This window comes from Aulonocara stuartgranti, assembly GCF_965226115.1.
Source record: "Aulonocara stuartgranti genome assembly, chromosome: 2".
In the NCBI taxonomy this organism is placed as follows: Eukaryota; Metazoa; Chordata; class Actinopteri; order Cichliformes; family Cichlidae; genus Aulonocara; species Aulonocara stuartgranti.
The window spans coordinates 36,213,901-36,236,743 of NC_138940.1; the positions used below are offsets into that span (position 1 = coordinate 36,213,901).

Consider the following 22,843-nt stretch of genomic DNA (forward strand, 5'->3'; position numbering starts at 1 on the left):
CCCACAAATGTGTTGCTCTATGTTTAATTTTTATTCGAGAACGAGAGTCAAAACTGTGTTTAGATGATGAATAAGTCAAAAACTTAGTTAATTCTAAAACAAGCTCAGACAACATACCTTTAAACAATCTTGAATTATTCATAATCTAAAGATTTAACACGGGCATCTTTTGTTAACAGCTTGGGTTTATCAATTCTGAAGTAAGCTTCAGATGGTAATGTTTGGTTATCTAAGCTAGAGAGAGGTAGCATGTGATAATTTAAAAGACAACTTATACACAGAGGTAGCAACAATATGCCAAGGTGTGAAGCATCTTGCCTGCAAAAGTACTGCCAGGAGGAAAGACTGCCACCAGGAAAACATGGACATAAAAATGCAGAGTTAAAATACTTTAGCACCTTTTAAGTGTTTATCAGCAAGAAAGAGAAAGAGACTTTAAACATATTGGTAGACACATATGATCGAGTATAGAGTAGCACTATATGTAACACTGTACTTCCAACGTGAACACACAAAAAATCTGTATAAATGAATGCCTTAATTTCAAGTACAATGACAGCATTACTGGATCCATGGACAGGGTGATGGTGAAATGACAGTACAATGCTACATTTTCTTTATTATATTTGCTAAATATAAGTACTTTTGTTCTTTTTTTGCAGTCTTTTAATCTATGAAGCAAGGGGATATTTTAAATGTATGTGTTACAAAAAGTTGATAGCAACACTTTTTCAGTCTTTTGAGTCAGTAAAAGTTGGAACAAGGATAGTAGCTACGTTTTTGGTCTACTTTTGTCTGAAATCAGAGAAGATTTACTATGTCAAAAATGACTTGAGATTTTTATGGTAAATCTGAAAATTCTGTAACTGCTGCTAAATGAGATGCAATACTGGACTATTCTATTTCTTTTAATCAAAGATGCATGCAATGTCTTTTATGTAGAATCCCACATGGTAGCGGTGCAAGGTGAGAGGCACAGAGTTGTAGATGACAGTATTTTCCAGGCTGAAGTGAACTAGGTTCACATGACAGAAGGAAGTTATCTGTTCGCCACCTGCCAGCAGCATAAGAGATATCTGAGGGAAGTACTGCTTTTGTAGCACAGTTGGCGCCGGCAGTGTGGGGGCAATGTGAAAGCTTCCTCGTGTTTCAATTACACACCAGAAGCCAGCACTCAAATATCATTATTCCTGCACATCACAATTTGCCAGCACTGTCACATCAAAGATGATGAGTGGGAGTGAAAGCAAGAGTGAAAAAGACGTGTTACTGCTCACATCTGTAAATGAGAGAGGACTTTGCAAAAACCTAACTTGATTCAGATGACAATTTATGTGAAATCAAAGCAAAATCTTTAAGATTTTAGCTGCAATTAAATAGAAAACCACCAGAGATGAACTTCTGCAAGACACAAAGTTAGTTAATTACATGCTGCTAAATGGAGTTTAAGCAAATACTTATCTATAATCTTTCAACCTGAACCAACAGCATGCCACCATCACCGATTCCATATTACTGACTGAAAAAAGGACTGTAAGGCAATATTATCCAAATTGAATTCAGCATAGATGGGCTCTGACACATAAGGGATTAGGTGTCAGGTCAGCGATGGCAGTTTCAGAAATCGCATGTGGGGAAAGCTGCGAGACTTTAAGGAGAAAAAGACAGAAAGGTGAAATCAAGCTTGTAAGTGCACGTTTCAGAACTGATAGGCCTCTTTGTTCAACCCTGTGTCAGAAAACCTGTGTGAACCAGACCATGATGTCCCCTAGCCTCTTGTTGCCCCTCCAGCTGTACTCGCTGTGGTAATTGAATCAGAGAGGAGCTGTTTTTCCATGGCCCCTGCAGAAGAGGCTGTCAGTCCATAACAGGCGTGAGGACACACACACAACCATACCAAAAATACACACATACAATCACTCAGCATGAATGGAATGAGTTTTCTGTTTCAAGTAAGAGCAAACCAGGGCCTCGGATATATCTAAGTAAGGTCATCCATCAAAAGATGACCCTGACACTTTTGCAGAGAAGCTTCAAAATGCTTCGAACTATGCAGCAGACATTCACACAAGCAATCAGAACAGGCACGAAGAAACACGCACATACACAGCTCAGAGCGCATTCGCTGATCACTGCTTTCCATTACACACACCGAGGGTGAAACAAATAGAGCGCTGTGCTGGAATGTAATCGCTGTCACATGGTGAGGGCTGCCAAGAACAACTCCTGCCCTGCTAAGCTACAGGGAGCCCAGGCTTAAGGTTTGCCAGTATGTGAGGCTGACTGAAGTTATTTTATCTCAACTGGAAACATCATGATATTCATTTAGGTTTTTTTATGGGTCAGCCTCTGCTGCACTGGATAAGGAGATGCCAGGGATTTTGCCTGTATGTGTCCAAAAAGAGGGAAGAAAGGACCAAAAGAGGAAAAGGTTTGGTGGGTGAGCTCTTCTTACTTTATCCAAACTTATTCAGTCTAGGTTTTGATAGACGATATGGCATCTTTGTGGTGATATGCGGTGTTTAGTATTTGCTCATTTGTTTTCTTTTGTTTGTAATTTGTCTGACCATTGTATGTGGGGAAAGCTTTTGTTGAGATGTCTACTCCTGGGAAGATTGCGGCATTCAATCAACACACACCTGAATGGCTGAGACCAGCAAACTGCCTAAAACGTCTGCTTTTGCAGAAGTGGTCACATTTTTTCCCTTAGTAGCATCTGGCTGCCAGTAGTAGTACCCTCTAAATTCCTAAGGAAGCAGTAGGCGTGCACCTAGTTTCCTACAGGATTGCGCAGAGAAAACTTTTTTTCACATTGAAGAACAAAGGGAGAAAATTAACCAAAAACAAAAACATTCTGTGGGTCTGTTCGTGTTTGTGCTGTGCATAGGCCTGTATCTATGCCTGTCTCAAGCTGCTCAAAAATAGCCAACAGGCTTGATGGCAATGCCAGAAATAATCGATACAAATGGGCTAATGGCAATGCTTGAGTGCATGGCAGACTGCTTCCTGTGTCTGCCCTTGACACGGCACACGCTCAACGTACAGAGTCATCTGCTGGCATCACAAACAACAGTCTAATGATTGAAAGGCAGCCAGTTGCACGAGCACACACGATGAGATACTCTGGTCTGAATTGAGACTGGTACTCAAAATACCAGATATTGTCATAGTGAAGAATGCAGACCTTTTCATTTCCTGGATTAGCGTCATGCGATGGATTCATAAGAGATAAAATATGCCACCCAACATTAGAGAGACTGATCTTTGTTGTGAATATGAATAAACAGATTCTTGCTACAGCAGCTGAGGTAACAATCAACATCCCCGTGTCCTTGAAAACGACACTGCATCATTATCAGCTCATCGCTGTGGTGGCTCTGGAGAAGAATGCCAATCACAATGTTCTGGGTGTAAATATAAGATTGCATTGCTCCTTGGTTAACCTTTCAGTGTAAGTCAGTGTTCTACCAGGTGAAATAATGTGTTACATGAAAATTAATGGTGTGTGTCAATATTTATTGAGATTTAGCATCGAAAGTAAATAATATGGTCAAACAAAACTCCAATTCCCTAATCGGTGAGAAAGATTACAGAGAGAAACATAGTGCTTGGTTTGATGATTAATTCATGCATAGGAGGATATGCTCAGTGTTTCTCCTGATTTAGAAGAGAGTAGCGTGCTAGCGTGTTGCCTCGGGGCCCAGAGAAGCTTTGAGCGCAGCCCCCTCATCTCATTCTTTCTCAATTGCAAAGACATTGCAAGAGAGCTGCCAATGTGATGAGCCCTGTTGATACAACCACTGCATTTTGTTCAATTATGTATAAAGAATTATTTTTTTTTCCCCAAATCTCCTTTTGGTTTTGAATTCTGCTTTATACTCAATTTGATTGTTTTTACCTTCATACAATAAAGGATTAACCTTCTTTTTGTTTTCAACCCACTCTGTCATAATTAAATGTTGCAGATAATCAGCACATTAGAAAGCTTTCCACCAACGAACCAAGTCGTCCTTTGGGTACTTTCAGTTTGCTGCCAAAAAAAGTGAGTCTTTGAATGTTTCAAATGGTAAATGGCCTGTATTTGTATGATAAGATAAGATAACTCTTTATTGTCATTGCACAGTCATACATAGTACAGTAGTACAATGAAATTGGAAAACTGTCCTACGTCGGCACTACATATAACACAACACGACACGATATGACACATCACAACACAACGTATAGCGCTTTTCTAGTCCCTAAGGACCCCAAAGCACTGGTGCCTCACACACTGGTGATGGCAGCTACATTGTAGCCACAGCCACCCTGGGGCGCACTGACAGAGGCAAGGCTGCCGGACACTGGCGCCACCGGGCCCTCTGACCACCACCAGTAGGCAACGGGTGAAGTGTCTTGCCCAAGGACACAACGACCGAGACTGTCCAAGCCGGGGCTCGAACTGGCAACCTTCCGATTACAAGGCAAACTCCCAACTCTTAAGCCACTCCCATATATCTAACTACACAAAACCTTTGGCTGGTAAGTGGCTCAATCTGTCACATTAGCAAAATATAAATTTATGACCTGATCAAGAAAAATGAGAAGGATCACTAAAATGACCAATCAGAACTTATGGTTTGTCTTTTTTTTTTTGCTTGTTTGTTTTTCCAATCTTCATGTCTTTGTGGAATGAAAAGCCAAAACACAACTATAAGAAATTAATGAAAAATTAAATGTTCAGATAAAAGACATTGCAACATTTGGATAAGTAATTCAAGAAGCAGCAATAAATGGCTGGGGCTCTTTCATATCATTAGTACAAAAATGGATTTGAACAGAACTCTAATGGTCTATTGCTAACATTTAAAATTAATTTTCCTCCTGTTGGAGCAGAAACTACTTTCTTGCTGTTCAACTACTTTTTGCCTCCAATTGCAGTCTCTAATTGTCTTTCCTCAGAAAAGTGCACATATTTTAAAAATAGTAGGCTATGTTTTTAGACTAAATCTTGTAGCATGTTTTGTTGCCGACATTTGCAATAAAATGCAACCTGTCTCAAATAGGTAAATGTACAGTGAGCATAGTTATGCCAGTGTGGGGTTTTTTAACATGTCATATTGTCTTTTTTTTTTTATATATATCCTGGCAGAGTCAAAATTGTTAGCCCCTCCTGATGCTAATAGTCAATTCTATATTCTTTTTGCTAACAGTTATCTGCTGACTGCTGGAGGTCCCACTAAAATCTTCACATAAGCTTCTTTCTTCATCCTTTGCACTTTAATGAGATTCCCAGTTCTAGTTGCACTGAAGCATCCCACAGCATAATACTCCCACCGCCATGTTTCACTGTTGAGACAGTCTTCTTTGGGTTATGTGCCTCTCCCTTCTTTCTTCAACCATAAGCAGCATCTCTGTGGCCAAAGAGCTTTAGTTTAGTCTCATCTGACTACAGAACTCACTTCCAGTATCCATAATCTTTCTCCATTGTCTGTTCTGCAAAAGTTTTTCTTGGTCTGTAACCTCACTATATATTACTGTGCACGATTCTAGTGATTGTCTTCTTTGAGACCACAGTTCCCAACTTGGCTAAGGCATCCATGAGTGTCTTGGCAGTTGTTCTGGGGTCTTTGGACACATCTCTCACTGGTTTTCACTCCAGAGTCTTTGAAATCTTTTGCTTTCTTTCTCTGCCAGGCTTCTATGTTCTGTACTTTGTGACACTCTAAGAATTTCTTGATGACGTTTTCACTCCAGTTCTTGACACTTATAAATGCTGTGATAACTTTGTATATTCATCTCCTGCTTTGTGAGCATCAGCATTCATTTTCCTCAAGCCTAAACTGATGTATTTTCATATGAGGCCTGGTTCCGTGGGTTTGCAGTTTGTTTTTGGAAAGCAGCTATTATCCTCCACCTGTTGAGGTGGAGCTAGAGGTTGTCTCTCCTCTTGGGATCTCCTGCAAATCATCAGATGCAATTAACTGCCGTTAGTCTCATGTGCACTTATGAGGACGCTGCTTATTTCCTGCTGCCTTGGATCACAATTCACTGTTTTCCAGAAGTGCTCCTAGATCACCTGCCTGCCCACGGTCAGCCTCTTCTTGGACCAAGGGTTCTTCTGGATCCTGCACTTGAGTCCTAAAAACCATAGCTTACTAAATCTGACAATTTTATTTTCAGCACAATGTTTTTTCAAGTGATGGCTCAAATCCTTGAAGTTTTTAGACTGTGCATAAATTGGAAGATAACCCTAAGTTTTATCTTGATTTTACTAGCTTTAAACTAAATGAAGTTAAAGTATACTTTTGGAGAGCAGTGGTTTCTGCTGAATAGGGGGTGAATAATATTAACGCTGTTAATTTTTGTTTTTTCTGGAAAAACAATGTTATTCTATGAAAATACAATGTACAATTTGTGCTTTTTTTAAAAAAAACAACAACAATTTTTGCATGTTTACAAATTATTTGTTGAAAACCTCTGTCACGGCTGAGCAGCTGATATATTTGCAGTGTGGACCCAAAAAGCAGACAAGGGAGAGATGGCAGTGAAGTTTAAACAAAAAGGGAGCCATTTATTTGGCTGTAAAAACATGAAAACAAAAGAAAAGCAAGGCAAACAGGAGCAAGAACTAAAACCTAAACTGGAAATAACTATGAACAACTATGACAGGAGAAACATGAACACGAACCTGAGCAGGTGCATGCGAGAAACTATGACGAGAAAACATGAACATGGACCTGAACATGAACAGAATCACGAGAGACCTGACGTGACGTAGAGGGAGAAAAACAGACGAACCGACAATGAACAAAGGGAGACAGATGACTTGAATACACAGGAGGGTAATGAGGGAAGTGAGAACACCTGGGGAAAACAGCTGACACAAATGAACCTGAACGCCACAGGGGAAGTACAACTAAACACACTGAACATGGAACATCAGACTCTTCACAATAAAACAGGAACAAGAAAAGGGACGTAGACAAGACAACATGAGCTTGACAAATAGAACATGCAACATGCAGACATGAAATACACGGGGAGACTCAAAAGACACAAGGAGACATAGAAGAAACATAACTGGACCAAAACTCGACTAAACGTAAACTAAAATAATAACAGAAGAACTTCACATGATTTCAATTTAACAATCAAAAATACAAAATAAACTCAGAATGCTGGATCACAGACCCAGCCCGCTGACAATGTCTTGCTGTGTTAAAAAACCCTTTGGGAAAATTTGGATAAAAACCTATTCCATATAGAGACACACTAGTTGTAATTTTATGTAAACAAATAAGAACTAGTGTGTCTCCATATATTTTATGAACTATATAGAGACACACATGTGCACATATCCCAGTGTAATCCATAGACCAAAATCTTTGGAGCTGGATTACCATACTGGCATAGAGCCTATTTTGAGCACAAAAATAAGTTTCTCACACTGCAAAGCATTTGAAAATCACAACAGTAGGTAATTTAAAGTTGTGACTGTCAATATAAATAAATTATATGCTGTCATAAAAGTACACTGCTAACAGCATGTTCATGTTTACCAGCTTTTCCCAAGCTTCTCCCTCCTCTTTCCCTTTTTGATTTTGTGCTCTGTAGGGGTAGATCGTGTCATGCGTGATGCATTTAGAGACTCCTCCTGTGGCGGAGGAGTTTTACTGATTCCGAGCCTAAAGGATTTCTTCCAAGAGCAATCTTACTGATATTTGTGGGGAACAGACGTGACGAATGACATGAGCAGAGCACCTACTGAAGCCATTTTCCACAATTGGAAATACTGTATGCATTTGAATATATAAAAAATATAACAGCCATGGGGAACACATTCCTGTAACAAATTCCTCACAGCGGCATGAGTTAATAGAGGAAACTGTGCATGCTTCGAGCTCTGAGCGACAAAACAAACATTAATAAAAAAAGAAAAGAAACCAAAAATACTGACGCTGTTCCTTAGTAGCAATTCTCAACTTGAGGAATATTTAGACATATAAAGCAATCTATTTGGTTACTTCAACAGAGAAGATAGTTTTCTCTACTTTCTTTTCCTTCTTTACCTTTAAGAACAGAAACTAAACCATCTTAATCAGTGACTCACTGCTATAATTATCTACATTCAGAATGTCCTATATGAATCATGCACATTTCCACATCATAATTATAATACAATATGTCAATATAGTCTCAGTGGGTTCTGCTAGATGCCTACAATATGTACAGTAGACAAAGATATGGTATTATAAATGTATCTTGCTATAATGCTTCGCATATTACAGAGAGCAATTTGACATTGCACTGGTATGTAAAGATGTGAATGAAAACCGGGCGGAATTTCAATGCAAATGCAAATGCACAGACATGGATATACAGACAAGGGTTGAGTGGGTACATATGAATACAAATAAGGTTGCTTTTTCCCCCCAGCAGATACCCAGGATGTATCATTAGCACAGCACAGAGTAGGGAAGGTGTAAAAGGTGTTAGGAGAAGCTGAGACACTTGAAAGAAATAAAAGATGACAAATAAGAAGCACGAGAGATCACTGCTGAAATGGTCATACAATCCCACTCCTCTTTAACACCTGAGTGTATATGTTCAGTGTCAAGACAAAAAGGAAAACCAGTGATATATTTTCCAGATTTATTCTGTGCATATTGGTGTGAGCCTGCAGAACAGATGTTTTCCCCCAGAAACATTATTTCGTTTTACTGATTGTGGAAGTTAATGTGTTTATGTTCATTCATCCAGACATGGATCAGCATACTTATCACTATTTTATGCTTATGAGACTCTGCGGAATTTTTTTTTCTTCCTGTTTTTAATCTGTTAAATTTTAACAATAAGCCACATGGAGAGGTGCTGGGACTCCAGAGTGGATCCGTCCTTCGTTGGTTAGTTGCATTGCCTAAATATCACTACTTCCCCTTTCATTCAATATAGATAGCTTGTTGCGGAAGAGCAAGCAGAACAAGAAGCTGACAGAAGTGCGAAACTGTTAACATATTTTAGTAAAGTAGCAAATTATGGAACTTTCAATACTCAGAGATTTAACACTAGCATCCCCAGGCTTCTACCTTTCTACCTATAAAACCCGGAGAGCAGTCAAATGGTGGAAGTGGAAGCTAAATTGGCTAGTCATTCATATGTATATTAGGTCGTTACCTAGGAATTCTGGAGGGAGGGGAGTGGGGGTGAGTGATTGAGGGGGTGGGGGAGCTGCTAAAAGCTGTGAACTTCCTTTTGTGTTTCATCTTGATGCATTCTCAATCATCCAGGGAAATAAATCTCCAAAAGTCACCAACTTGGAGTGTTTCAGTTTGCCATCTTAGGGAGAAATCAACACACATGGGTGTATGTCCTTTGTTGCTGAGATTTATTGATAAAAACAGTACAAAAAACCAACCATTTGTACACATATTTACAAATGGCCTGCTGAGTGGTGCATGGAGCATGTTCATTGGTTCATGGACCTCCCTGAACTAATGGCATTTATTGCAATTGTCATCTTGCGGGGGGTTAACAGGGTTCCATCTCTAAATGACTGCTGGTCAGCAAACCTGGGAAACCCACAGATAATTGGAACTATGGCACGAAACCGCTTCCAAGACATCATGCAACACCTACGCTTTGATGACAAGTCCACCCGCAGTGATCGAGCAAAGACTGATAAGTTCGCTGCAATTTCCAGTGTGTGGGGATCATTTGTCACCAACTGCATCACGTGCTACAACCCTGGTCTACATATCACCGTTGATGAACAGCTTTTCCCATCAAAGACTCGGTGCTGTTTCCTGCAGTATATTGCAAGTAAACCGGACAAGTTTGGGATCAAGTTTTGGGTGGCCTGCGACCTAAAATCCAAGTACATTTGCAATGTCTTCCCATATCTTGGCAAGGACCCCAATCGTCCCACTGGGGAGAGACTTTCTGAAAATGTAGTAATGAGGCTGATGGAACCATTCCTAGACAAGGGCAGAAATGTTACCACAGACAATTTCTTCACATCGCTTTCACTTGCGCAAAAACTTCTTGGACGGAAAACCACCATCCTCGGCACAGTCAACAAGATTCGCAGGGAAATTCCTCAATCCACTAGACAGACAGATCGCAATGAATTCACCACTCAGGTATGTTGCAGGTCTTTTGTGGTTCTATGTTTATGTGTTTCATTGTGTGTAAAAGGGCTATGGAAATAACAATTTATCTTATTTCTTAGGTGTTTTCAACCTCTGCTGCCACGCTGACGGCGTATGCGGCCAAACGGAAGAAGACAGTCTATATTCTTAGCAGCATGCACAGCGTGGTTCAGACTGATAACACTACCAAAAGGAAGCCAAACACTGTCACCCTTTACAACAAAACAAAGTGTGGCGTGGATGTGATGGACCAGATGGTTCGGGAGTACACTGTCCGCAAAGGAACACGGCGCTGGCCAGTCGCCGTGAAAATGTTGAAATGTACTCACTCACTTTTTATCATTATTTGTAAATATGTGTACAAATGGTTGGTTTTTTGTACTGTTTTCATCAATAAATGTCGGCAACAAAGGACATACAAAGGACATGTGTTGATTTCTCCCTAAGATGGCAAACTGAAACACTCCACTCCCCCACCCCCTCAATCACTCACCCCCACTCCCCTCCCTCCAGAATTCCTAGGTAACGACCTAATATACATATGAATGACTCCAGCATTTGACTGACTGCTCTCCGGCTTTTAAAGGTAGAAACGCAAAATGATGACTCCGCGGGGGTCTAAGGTAGAAAACCAAAATGACTGCTCTCCGGGGGTCTAATTAAACAACTACATTATCTGCTTTAGAAACATTCTAAGAGTAGGACTGAAGAGGGGGTAGTCATCAGCCATTCATCACACTGCCTCGCTAAAGCACTGTGCAGTCAGTGTATTGCTGGTGTCTCTGCTGAATCAAACTAATAACGTTTGGGAAGCTGCAGAGCCATATCAGAAAAGCTGGTATGACATAGCCACTTAAATAAACACCTCCTTCAGCAAATAATAATAATCATTACAACCATTTTTACTAATATTGTCCTGCTGCAGGGACACTAGAAGAATTTGTGTTTGTGTTGTTACCTTTCGTAATGAGAAACTGTGTTTATTAATGTTTTGTTTGTTTTTCAGTGTTTTAGGAAGGTAGATAAAAAAGTAGGTCTTCTTTAAAAGTGCCCAATATGTGGAACATTACAACTGTCATAAAAACTCACTGGCTACTTCATTAGGTACACCTATTCAACTATTTGTAGACAAATATCTTTAGCCAATCACATGGCAGGAACAATATATTTTGTGACGAAGACATGGTATCTGCTAAAGTTCAGCATCAGGATGGGAAAGAAAGGTTATATACGTGACTTTGGCATGGCATGGTTGTACACAGACTGGTTGGTATGAGTACTTCAGAAACTACTAATTTACCATCTCAAATTGGTTTCTTGAACATGACAGTGAGTGACTTCACTGTACTCAACTGGCCTCTACTAATTTCTATATTTCCATATTTCTAAAGAGTGTAGAAGATACCTGCTCTGTCACTTGCCTCTCTTTGCAGTTTCCAGACCTTTTAAATGAAGATAAAGAGTCAAAACTGGTATGAACTTTTAAAGCAAATACTTTTACTATTATACTTTTATACATCAAAGCAGTACGTTAGACAACTAAATTTTAAACTAAACAGCGCACTTGCAAGGATAGCTCATGGTTTCTAGTTGTTACAGTAAAGCAACACCTTTATTTTTTTTTCCTGGTATTACTGAGTCCTAATTCATCACAGTACTCAATGCAGTCTAAGATGACAAAAGAAAGAAAAATTAGATCATACAGTGAAACTTACTCAACTAACAGCTTTTTATTTATCACTAAGCAAGGTAATGACAAACTAAATGAATGCATGCTGTATATTCATTTTTTTAATCCTTTAGAAGCTAAAATATGAGGTCATTAGTTGTTTTAAACAAATGATTGTGCACAACAACAAAGCTTAAACTAGATCCATAAGGAAGAAGAAAAGACACTACAGAGAGGTGATATGATTTAAAATACAAGCCACACTTGTTATGTTTTGGTGACACCTAGAATCAACTGCCTTTCTCATTGTTCTTACAGTGGACAAGATCAAGTATTTGGTAAGTTGAATGTTACAGAAAGAGTGACAGCACCCACAATAAGTGTGGTCAGTGACAGTAAAACGTGTATCCAACATTTAAAATGATTCTCATATGCATCTGCTCATGTTTAGTTATACTTGAATTTTTAAAGTAAATGTTTAAATGGACCGGTTCCTATATAGCACTTTTCTACTCTATTCAAGCATTCAAAGCGCTTCATACAACATTTCTCATTCATCCATTCATATACAACCATTTTTTCTATGCCTAAGTGCTTTCTATCTAACATTCACACTCCGATGAGCTCATTTGACAGCAGCTTGGGGTTCAGTATCTTACCCAAGGATACTTTGACATGCAGACTGCAGAAACCGGGGATTGAACCACCAACCTTCCAATTAGTAGATATCCACAGACACCCAAAAGATCATGCAGATGAAAACGCTCCCTTCACTGGTAAATTAAAATATAGTTCTGCAGTTGAGTGTCAAATATCTAGATTTCCACTGCTTACATGGGAAGTCCCCAAAAAAGCTTGCAGTCATTATATTACAGTGGATGGGATTTATCAGGTGATATGAATAACTGACAATACATTTGTTACAAGCAAACTTTGGGAAAGATGTGACCAAAACTTTACTGTTTTGTGGAATTTAAGAGTGAATAGACGTATGTCATATTATTGCTTTGACTACATCATAATTTATTTCTTCCCTCCTCTAAAAAGCCAAACTCTTATTTCTGATATTAATAATTTCTTCCATTTGCACTCCAGTAGGAAACAGTAACTACTTTATAAGAACCTAAATTCTTAGCTATATTTATAATTTGTATCCAACTGCTATAATTACAACAATTATTTTTTTTTTTTTTTTGGTGTAATAGAAAAATCTTTAGCTCGCTGATCCACATTTGACCCCAAAGCAGCTCTTACTATGGGAGAATGAATGCAACCAGGGCTAATGTAAAAATAAATAAATACACATCCAAATCCCTCATTGTCTTCTAACTCCCAAAGACGGTGTTTCTCCCAATTTGTGGATTTGATTTGCTTCATATAAACCATTCAGCTTACCTCTGTACAGGGTGAGCACAAAGCCTCATTATTTTTACAGCTAGTCAAACACTGCAGCGGTCCAAAATGTCCAACATTGTCTCTAATCTGCACAAAACACTTCTGATTTGTTCTGCATCAAATGACTGGTGAGAAGATATAGTTCCGTGCTCTACTCACTCTTGCTTAATTTGAAGCTGTTTACAGCTTGGGATTAATGTTTGTACACACACACACACCTACACACACCTACACACACACACACACACACACACACACACACACACACACACACACACACACACACACACACTATGTGGTAACTTGCCATATTATTCATGGGGATCCCATTTCCCCAATGATTTGTTTTATCATTAAAGTGTATCAAAGTTTGTTTTTTCAGCCTTGCCACCAGATACGCTTTGAGCAGCATGATATGCGTGACATCAATGGGAGTCTCTCAAGGAAAGAGAGGGAAGGAGTGTGTTAGGACTCTTTAAATTATTATAGAATTGATTTAGTAATTGATTAAGACACGGAAAAGGCTTACAAATAGTAAAATTAAAACCCCTGAAATCTGGGCCACATTTACAGCAGTTAGCCTCGTGGCTTAAACCTCATCCATCAGTATTACAAGGACATAGTGAGTCTGAGCAAATATATACAAAGCACTTTAGAAGAATGCAGCCTTTTCTTGAAATAAACTCCTAGATCTCAATATGATTCTCAGGCAGCAGTAAAAACAAAATCCACTCCTTCGAGTGACTAAATGATTGATGGCTAAAATTCCCAAAAGAGTGCCACATACATCAGGCCCTGTCACTAGCAACTACAGAAGAATAGGTTTTCACCCAGCCTTGAACAATTTAATTATCATTAACATGTAATTGGAGCTAAATAAGCCCTGCGGGGATCATACTGTAGCTTTTCCTGTGGGTGATGTAGGAAAAGTGGGGCACAAATAACCAAAGGCGGACCGTCTCTAGAATTGCTAGTAAGCATAGGATGATGTGGAGGTGGAGGATAGTACAAGAAAAAATATAGCACCAGCAGAACAAGGTGAGATCTGCAAGAGGAAAATGTACAAAAATTCAAAGTAAATGGAAATAAAAGATATCTTGAATTAGGAGGACACTGGTAGACGTGATAGATGTGAATAGAGATAGAGGTGTTGTCATAATAACAAAGATGGAGACAAAAACAGACTCAGAGGTCTCCCTTTGCCCTCAGACAGACGCTGAGCGTAGGTGGTTGGCTCTCTGCAGTTATCTGAGCCATGCGGCAAATAAATTCATAGCATGCCACTGAGCTACCCACACGAACCCCTGTGGGCATTCCCTGCAGTGAATAACAGTGGGCATGTCCCTACGTGCCACAGCCTGAACCTTAACAATGCTTGTTATTGTTATCAATATGGTTAACACTAATCAACTAAACTATGGCAGAAAGTCTGTTTGGAGGAAGCAAAGTCATACCTGCAAGTGAACTGTGATGATTCAGCAACAGCCTATTTTTGTCTGACTACAACAGTATGCAAAAATAGGACGCGGTAGCTCCAGCCTCACTGGAAAAACGCCATGATTGAAACTGTCCTCCTACACTAAAATGACCAACTAGTTTGTTCACGAAAACAGGTGTTATTTAATTGTTATTACACTTTTCAGTTGAACTCAATAGAGAGGGCGTAGTAAAAGTAAAAACTCCCTCCTACCAGGAAGAAACAGTAACCAGGCTCAGGGAGGCGCAGTCATCTGCCACAACTAGAATGAGGTGAGGGCAGGAAAACAAGACAAAAGACACATTGTGGAAGAGAGCCAGAGACTAATAAGAACTTAAGATTTAATGCAGAGTGGTGTATAAACACAGAGAGTGAAAAAAGGTGAGTGAAGAAAGAACACTCAGTCCATTATGGGAAGCCTCCAGCAGCCTGTGTCTATTGCAGTGCAACTAAGGGAGGGTCCAGGGTCACCTGATCCGGCCCTAACTATATGCTGTATCAAAAAGGAACACTTTAAGCCTTTAATGTTAAAAGTAGAGAGGGTGTCTGTCTCCCAAATCCAAACTGGGAGCTGGTTCTACAGAAGGGGTTATGTGGTATAGTTAAGATGCTTCTAGAAGCCATGTTAAATAATTCTATTTAAACCAGTGACCTTTGCACAAACTCTAAGATTTTAGGTAAAATAAATCACACAAACATAAAATGGGCAGAACATTTAAATGTTAAGCTTCCTTTGTTTTCCAAAACTGTTAAATCCATGAATCTTTTTCACTCTTTACAAAAATCTTGATAAGGGAAAAAGGCTGATGTGCCACCTAATGACATTTAAATTGATAAATGCCACGGCTGAGGAGATTCTTAGTGCCATGTCACATTACACATTATTTTGTTCCTGTTCTGAAAGAATCATTAGAAATTGTCACTGTTCATGGCTAAGATTGTTAAGCCCGTTGTCTTTTCTCATAAGGTCAGCAGTTCAACATCCAATCCTGATTTAACCAGCAATTCAGTTTCTTTGACTCTCCAACTTCTCCAACCCTAATCCGATAATCGAGTGGATTTCAGGTCTAAATTTATCCAAACAATTAGTGAAAACATACGTGAACAGCAAGGGCTGTGAGATGAAACTCAAACCTAATCAAAAGTTGGGTGTTGTTTTGTTCCACCTCTATTTCAACAGCCTTTTAAGGTAAACTGTGTACACTCTATTAAATGGAAACACTCCACTCAATGGTAGGAGCAAAAACTAATAAGACTGTTTACTTGGAGGACTTGTTGCCTTGGTCAGATTGCCAGCAATCTTGCAGTGGGGCAGATGAGTAAGACTAACAGGTTTTAAATAGACAAAAAGCAATCATTCAAAGTATACAGCTATTCTAGCAACCCATTTTATCGTCTGTAAATAGTCTGAATCAAACATGGATGTCTGAACCAGGTTTAATGGGACTGAATAGAACTGCACTCACTAACAGCTATAAACAGGATAGTGGCATAGAGTAAAAGCCAAAAGCCAGTCAGATTCATCCTCTGAGAACCCTGATAAAGTATAAGATATAAGGAGAGTCAGTCAATTACACACATGCCCATTATTACCATTTCTTTCAAAGTGCTGTAGAAGCACCATCACAAACAGACATAATAGCTTCAGAAACACACACGGATTAGTTGGATTAATTTTCACTTTGAAATGGATCGTTCAACTACAAAGACAGATGGAATGTGACAGCTGCACAAGCCTAGCATTTTTTCTCTCTCACAGTTTTAAAAGATGCTTCATTCAGCGATATCATGGCTCAATAAAGGCAAAATAAGCCCCCTTTTCTCGATTTTTCAAATTTATTAAAGGCATCCAGTCGAATGGACACAACTGAGAAATGAAAAAGGAATCAAAGATAATTCTCTGATTGTCCACTGAATAAATTACAAAAGAGCTAAAAGAACAACTGATCCCTTTATAAACCAGTCTGAGAAAAATAGCATAAATTCACTGAAACCTCCTACACTCTCATACTGTATTTTCTTATATAATAGTTACAGATGGCTGAATAGTCTCACCAATATGGTTGGAGTAATAAATGTCTCTTTTATATATGTATTCATAATCAGTTAGCAGTGATTATGATAGACACAGTGCAATACAATGCTGTGGTCCACTTGTTTGGGGCTATTATCTCAGTGCTGCATAAGACATTAAACCACAACTTGATATAAGCAATAAAAACAGCATGTCTACATATTTTGCCAAAGGCATCAAAGTGCTATTTTGTAGTCAATAGCACATGCTACACAGCTGGTGAGGGTGAGTGTGAGTGGAGTGGCTCATGGTGTAATGATTTTGCCAATTTTCTATGTAAGACGCCAAAAAAGTGATCAAACCCCTAACCTTCTGTTATCAGCACTGAGTCCAATTAGCTGAGCGACACTGTGTCATGCTGATAAATTCACAGTGCCACTGCCGTCTGTTAGAGAATGCATTTTGTTACACTGTTTACTCCTTATCTTAATTTGTTTAATTCTCTGAGCATACAGGGCAATCAGCAAATTTTGAAAAGCTGCTTTTCCCCGTCTACTCAGGAGTTTGGGGCATCGCTGTAAGGGTGTCTGTGTTGGTCAGGTGTTGACTTTGATCTAACAGAAATATCTCAAAATGTATTAAATGGTTTGACGAGAATGAACTGAAGTCATCTACTGTCAATCAAGTAGCTCTACCATCACTTCAAATACCTGGATAGCAATGCCATTTTCAATTTCTATAAGCAGCGAATTTACTTTCCTGTGTCACAAAGTTTAGGGACTCAAACACAGAAGAAAAGGTTAGTTAATGCACACAAATCCAAATATGAAAACCTAGAAGGAGCTGCAAAGGAAAGCAAAACAGAAAACTAGGAGCACCGGAGATGCACATAGGCAAGCAAAAAGGATGGACTGAAAAGAACACGAGGAGAGCAGCTGGACGAAACTGAACACAGAACTAAACAGGCAATGCTAATGCGAGTGAGGGAGACAACGGAGGGAAAACAGACAAAGAAAGAAAGACAAGGAAAAGAACATACCCGAAAGGAAAAGCAATAAAAAGAAGCAGTAACAACAAAGGCAAAGTGAAGCACAACAGATCCAGTGATTCACAAGAAATAACCTCCCTTCCAAGGAAAAGGTTGTAACCTCAAGCTGTTATCAACAAGTTGGCCAACGCAGATGCTGCGTGTGAAATATAAAAATAGAATAATATGTGTACTGGCAGTATCATCCAGAGGTGGGACCAAGTCATTGTTTTGCAAGTCTCAAGTAAGTCTCAAGTCTTTATCCTCAAGTCTCAAGTCAAGTCTCAAGTAATGTCAGGCAAGTCAGAGTCGAGTCTCAAGTCACTGGTGTAAAAGTCCGAGTCAAGTCACAAGTCTGAAACTTTGAATTTCAAGTCCTTTCGAGTCTTTAAAAAAAAAAAAACGAAAAAATAATGTTGCAGTTATATGCTAAATGTAAATATTAGACCATGTAATTTTAAAATCTGTGTTTTTCTCAACACATGACAAAATAGTGAACTTAGAAAATATACACAAATTGTGAAATTGCACCTCTTTAAAATGCAGCTCAATTAAACCTAGCTCCAAGAATAATTTTCACCGACAGTTCTGAGATAAGCTGCATGTTATTCTTGGATGCGGTTGTAGGACCAGCTTTAAAATCGCATGACAAAAATATCATACATATTAAAAAAAACTGTATCACCAACGTAGCCTGGACAACATTTGCTAGTTAGATGAAGTCAGTTATCTCATCGTAGCATATTTATATGCATATTTATAATCATACGGTTCTTGGAGTGAGTGCACACACTCATGAAGTTTAGTAACTTCAGGTCACTGCAACAAGCCCAGGTACAGTTTACCGACGGATGGGTGCAGGACCTTGAAATGCACCGTGTAGAACGAAAGACCATCGTACGTATCATAAGTTTACCAGTCTCACAAATTGTCGTCATAAATACACATTCCTTAACCGTTTATTAATAGGACCTTTGAGCTCAACGGTAATTAATTAGCAGTGGAAATAATTTCTGGTAGCGTCACAGAAATGTAGCAGTGACAATAATATTGTATGCTGTAATCGTACTGGACAATTAGTGATACAAAAAACCTGTTTTATCCTGTGAATAAAAGTATATGTTCTTGTCAATGTACCATAATAACAGAAGCGAAACGCAATATTGTGTCAGGACAATTCACTATTTATGCACAATAAATAAAGGAGCATAGCGCGACAATTTCTGTTCAGCGCCAGACTTGCTTGTAACCTATATCACTAATTATGTTATGAAAGTGACGCATTAACTACTAAAAAACACTGACCTTTGTGTAAATGCTTGGAGCAGACTAACCTGTGAGCTGGAGTGTTCTGGGACGTTATATTTGACCTTTGAATGGCTGCAATCCAGGCCATCCGTCGCGTCTTTGTTACTTCGGAAACATGGCTTGAACAATTTCTCTTCAACGACGTAATCCGATAACAACCGATCTCTTTACCCGTCGGCTTCCAGTGGCTGTCATGCGACCGGCTATTTGCAGTTAATAATAAAACGGCTTCTTGACATTTTTGTGTTTCTTTTTATCGCTGTATAACTGATTTTAATTGAAAGCCTGCGTGCGCTAGTACCGCTTGCCACGAGTTCCCAGAATCCTTTGCGGTTCTACCCGTGAATGACGTCACATTTTCAATCGCTATATAATATGCATGTTAAATTTTATATTTGGGGTGAAATATCAAGTCTTTTCAAGTAAACCGGTTCAAGTCCAATTCAAGTCCCAAGTCATTGGTGTAAAAGTCCAAGTCAAGTCACAAGTCTTAGAACATTTTTTCAAGTCAAGTCTAAAGTCATAAAATTAATGACTCGAGTCTGACTCGAGTCCAAGTCATGTGACTCGAGTCCACACCTCTGGTATCATCTTTAGAGACATCGGCATCTTAGAAATCATGGGTGAAAAAAAAGAGTTGTCTACCACCCTCAAAGTTTTAAAAAGACGTATTTTAATCAAAATCATAATCATTTCATAATCCTTACCACACAGTGAGTGGAAATGATTCAAGCTGAAACCTGATCTGTGATGAGATTCAAATCCCAGCATCCTGTTCAAAAGCCAGCTGTGTTTGTACAAACGCAGTCTCACGTAATACAGACTCTGTCGTTCCTTTTAACTGGAGATGCGCCTATATGGCATTTTAGGCATGTTTAAATGTATTTTCTCCAATGGAAGGAAGGAAAGGCCAGTATGCTTACTTTGGAAAACCTGTTAACCTTCCACCTGCTTACCTCAACTGCAAAGGCGCACATTTGTCACTGAGAGCACTTAGCTCAAAGCACTACAGTGCTTAATTACAACCTCACTGAGCTGTTAGCCAGACTTCAGAAAATAATACTGCAGTACAACAGGGAAAGTTTCAATTAGTTCAGTCTAGGTACAGTATACTATAAAGGATAATGCAGGAGACTTTAAACAAAAGAAGGAAGCTCTCGTGACTTTATTAGAACAAAGCCTCAACCACCTGTCAATCAGTGCCAGACAGGCCATTATAAAGCCAGTTGTCTGCTCTTGTCCAGCCGCTGGCACTGAACGCAGTCAGGCGTTTCATCTGGACAGCACTCACCCTCAAGGTTAGACAGCTCTTCGGCAAAGCTCTTCCTCATTCATTCATTCTTTCCCTCTTGCCACTCCCCTTTTCCTACATAGCATCTCTCTCGTGTGAAGATTTAATACCCGTTCTCTATCTCTCTCCTCCTCCCCGCATCGACGTCGTCCTGTATTCCTCTCTTCCTCTCTCAGCCTGATGAAGTCAGAGTGTTGCTCAGATATAAACAGCCACTGCAGGCCATCCATAGTGATCTCATTACACAGGACTGCAGGGGAAACTGTCCTACCCAATTTAACAACTATCCTTCCTTAACCTCCCCCTCCCCCTTCTTAGATACATCAGGGTCAAGTAAGCAATTAAGGGGCCAATTGTCTAAACAGGATGCCAGTTGAATGGAAGATATAAAAATCATACAGCAAGCCCGGACAGCATTAACCTATATTATATGAATAATTAATAAGCTGACTGGAAAGAGACGTGAAATGTGTTATTGTGTGACAGCACATTATCAGACAATGCTTTTAATTACCTGAACACAGTGAATAGCAACATGAAGAATCATTAGGTGGAAAATGGGAAACAAGCAAAGAACAGTGTAAATGGATATCACATTAGCTCCGGTGCTACTGTGTGACGGGCTGCATGTGAACTTGTTGTTTTCCCCACAGGGATATAACCACAAAATGACAACAGCCATAAATAAGGGTGCGACTTTAAAACTCTGGGTTATTATTAATAGATGCTGCACAAACAAATTCTATGTATAGATGTTGTAAAGCCAAAAGCCACTCCAACATTACATTATTACTTCAGTGTGCATCTCTAAAGTGCTTATAAAGAGGACAGGAATAAGCTTTGCCTTTTTCGTTCTTTCCATCAGTGCTTCAATAGAAATAACTGGCTTTAGAAACATTAAGTTAAACTGAGTGAATCTCAACATGCCAAGATGTGTTTGGACTGTGATGATGGTGAAACAGTTCCATAAAAAAAAAGCTGATTGGATGCAGCTTACAATCATCTGCGCCTTGAAAAAAGCATGTTTATATCTTTTGAGAAAAACTAGCAGATACAGAAGGGCAATCAGCAATTTTGTTACCATAGAGCTGAGAATGTCAACTGCGAGCAATCAAGACGGGTTCATTTCACCCAAAAAGTCTGCAGTCAGCCTCTGTTCCCAGGTACATACGGCATGCTTCTTTGAGACAATCATCCATACAGATGGTTCCAGGCTTTTCCAAATGGCTTTGACCTCTGTGAAAACCAGCGTGAGTGCTAACTTACCGGATATTGTGCGATTTGCGTTTGATCTCATTCCAGCAGAGGTTCATTTCTCCTGTTTGATTCGGGCCACCCCCTCTCAGTCTCCTACACTCAGTGCCCTCCTCCTGCCCCTCACCGTCCACTGTGGACTGGCATGGCACACAGTGGCATCCCGGCCACGAAGGCCGCCCCGCAGCTAAAAACACACACACAGCAGGACACACACAGGTGAGTATTACAGTTTGGACAAATTTGAATTGATTGCTAATAGATGGTGTTCTGCTCTTATATTTAAAACCATTGAGGTAAAAAAAAAAAAACCAAAAAAACTAAACCCTAAACTTTTGTTGTGACATAACACTAGTTGAGAAAGAAACAAAAGATAAAAGATTCGGTGCTACAGTGATGGCTTTCCAATGCGTTAAATTCTTTCTTCACAATATTAAACTGATATGTTTTGGAGTCTGACAAGCCTGGATCTGTTTCACAAACATGAAAGCCATATATACAGACACAGCAACCTATAAAAACATGTTTTTAAAGCTATAAACCCAATTCCCAACCATTTTTTGACGGTCTTAAAAAATAAAATCTATCGGAATAAAATCACAGAGTTTTGTCACTTCTAAGACAAGACACATTAATTCTTAAGATGAAAGTGAATAATGAATCCAAGACAAAAAATGTCGACTGTTGAGAGCAGATTTGTCAAACTATCTGCCAAGCAGCAATTGCATGCTATTCAATCACGACCACATAAAGTCTAGAACTTATAGGGCGCATCATCGTTAAAAGCAGTAAGGACTATGTACCCATTAATAAACAGTATCCCAAAATGCGAAGCACGACACACACAAAAGCATGGTCAACAAATCGGGGCCATATGCAATAACCCTGTCCGGTCTGTGAGACAGAAAACCTGATTCATGAGACACCAGCAGTTTTATCCCATTATTCCAATCCATTAAACTCAGGAAACAAACGTAGACAAAAAGCCTCTTTTTCACAGACTTTTAGAGTGAGGGGGTATTCAAGGCTAGATATGAAGAGGTGCAATCCTCTTGATGGAGCTAGGGGGAAAAATATCAAGGAGTTAGTCCACACACACAAGCACACACGGCCTATCATACGGACAAATACACACACACACACAGAGTAATAAGTGGCATTCGGAGCAGGACAAGCTTTTCCAGGTTCGCAGGTCATGATAAATCTCATGTTCGGTCACTGGGCTGTCTGAGGCTTCCTGTCTCTTGTGTTCATTTCACAACCTTTACCTTTGCAGCA

At 39.4% G+C, this 22,843-nt stretch overlaps 2 protein-coding genes across 8 annotated transcripts in view; one reads left to right on the plus strand and one right to left on the minus strand.

The window, feature by feature from the left end:
• Window positions 1-22,843, minus strand: part of drp2 (dystrophin related protein 2) — a 119,538-nt gene that overhangs the window by 58,901 nt on the left and 37,794 nt on the right. For 6 of the 7 annotated variants that reach the window (XM_082554711.1, XM_082554710.1, XM_082554707.1 and 3 more), the window contains exon 2: window positions 21,578-21,752. In XM_082554711.1, the coding sequence (XP_082410837.1) occupies window positions 21,578-21,624 (47 nt within the window). In that variant the 5' untranslated portion in view covers window positions 21,625-21,752. Of the gene's footprint in view, window positions 1-6,670; window positions 6,758-21,577; window positions 21,753-22,843 lie in introns of those variants that run through there. The other variant, XM_082554709.1, reaches the window with a different exon arrangement.
• On the plus strand, window positions 9,078-10,576 carry LOC309715938 (piggyBac transposable element-derived protein 4-like; the record flags this gene model as incomplete). The annotated part of the gene is made up of 2 exons (XM_082549446.1): window positions 9,078-10,121; window positions 10,211-10,576. The coding sequence occupies exons 1-2, from the start codon at window positions 9,438-9,440 to the stop codon at window positions 10,574-10,576; spliced, it is 1,050 nt and encodes a 349-aa protein (XP_082405572.1). The 5' UTR covers window positions 9,078-9,437.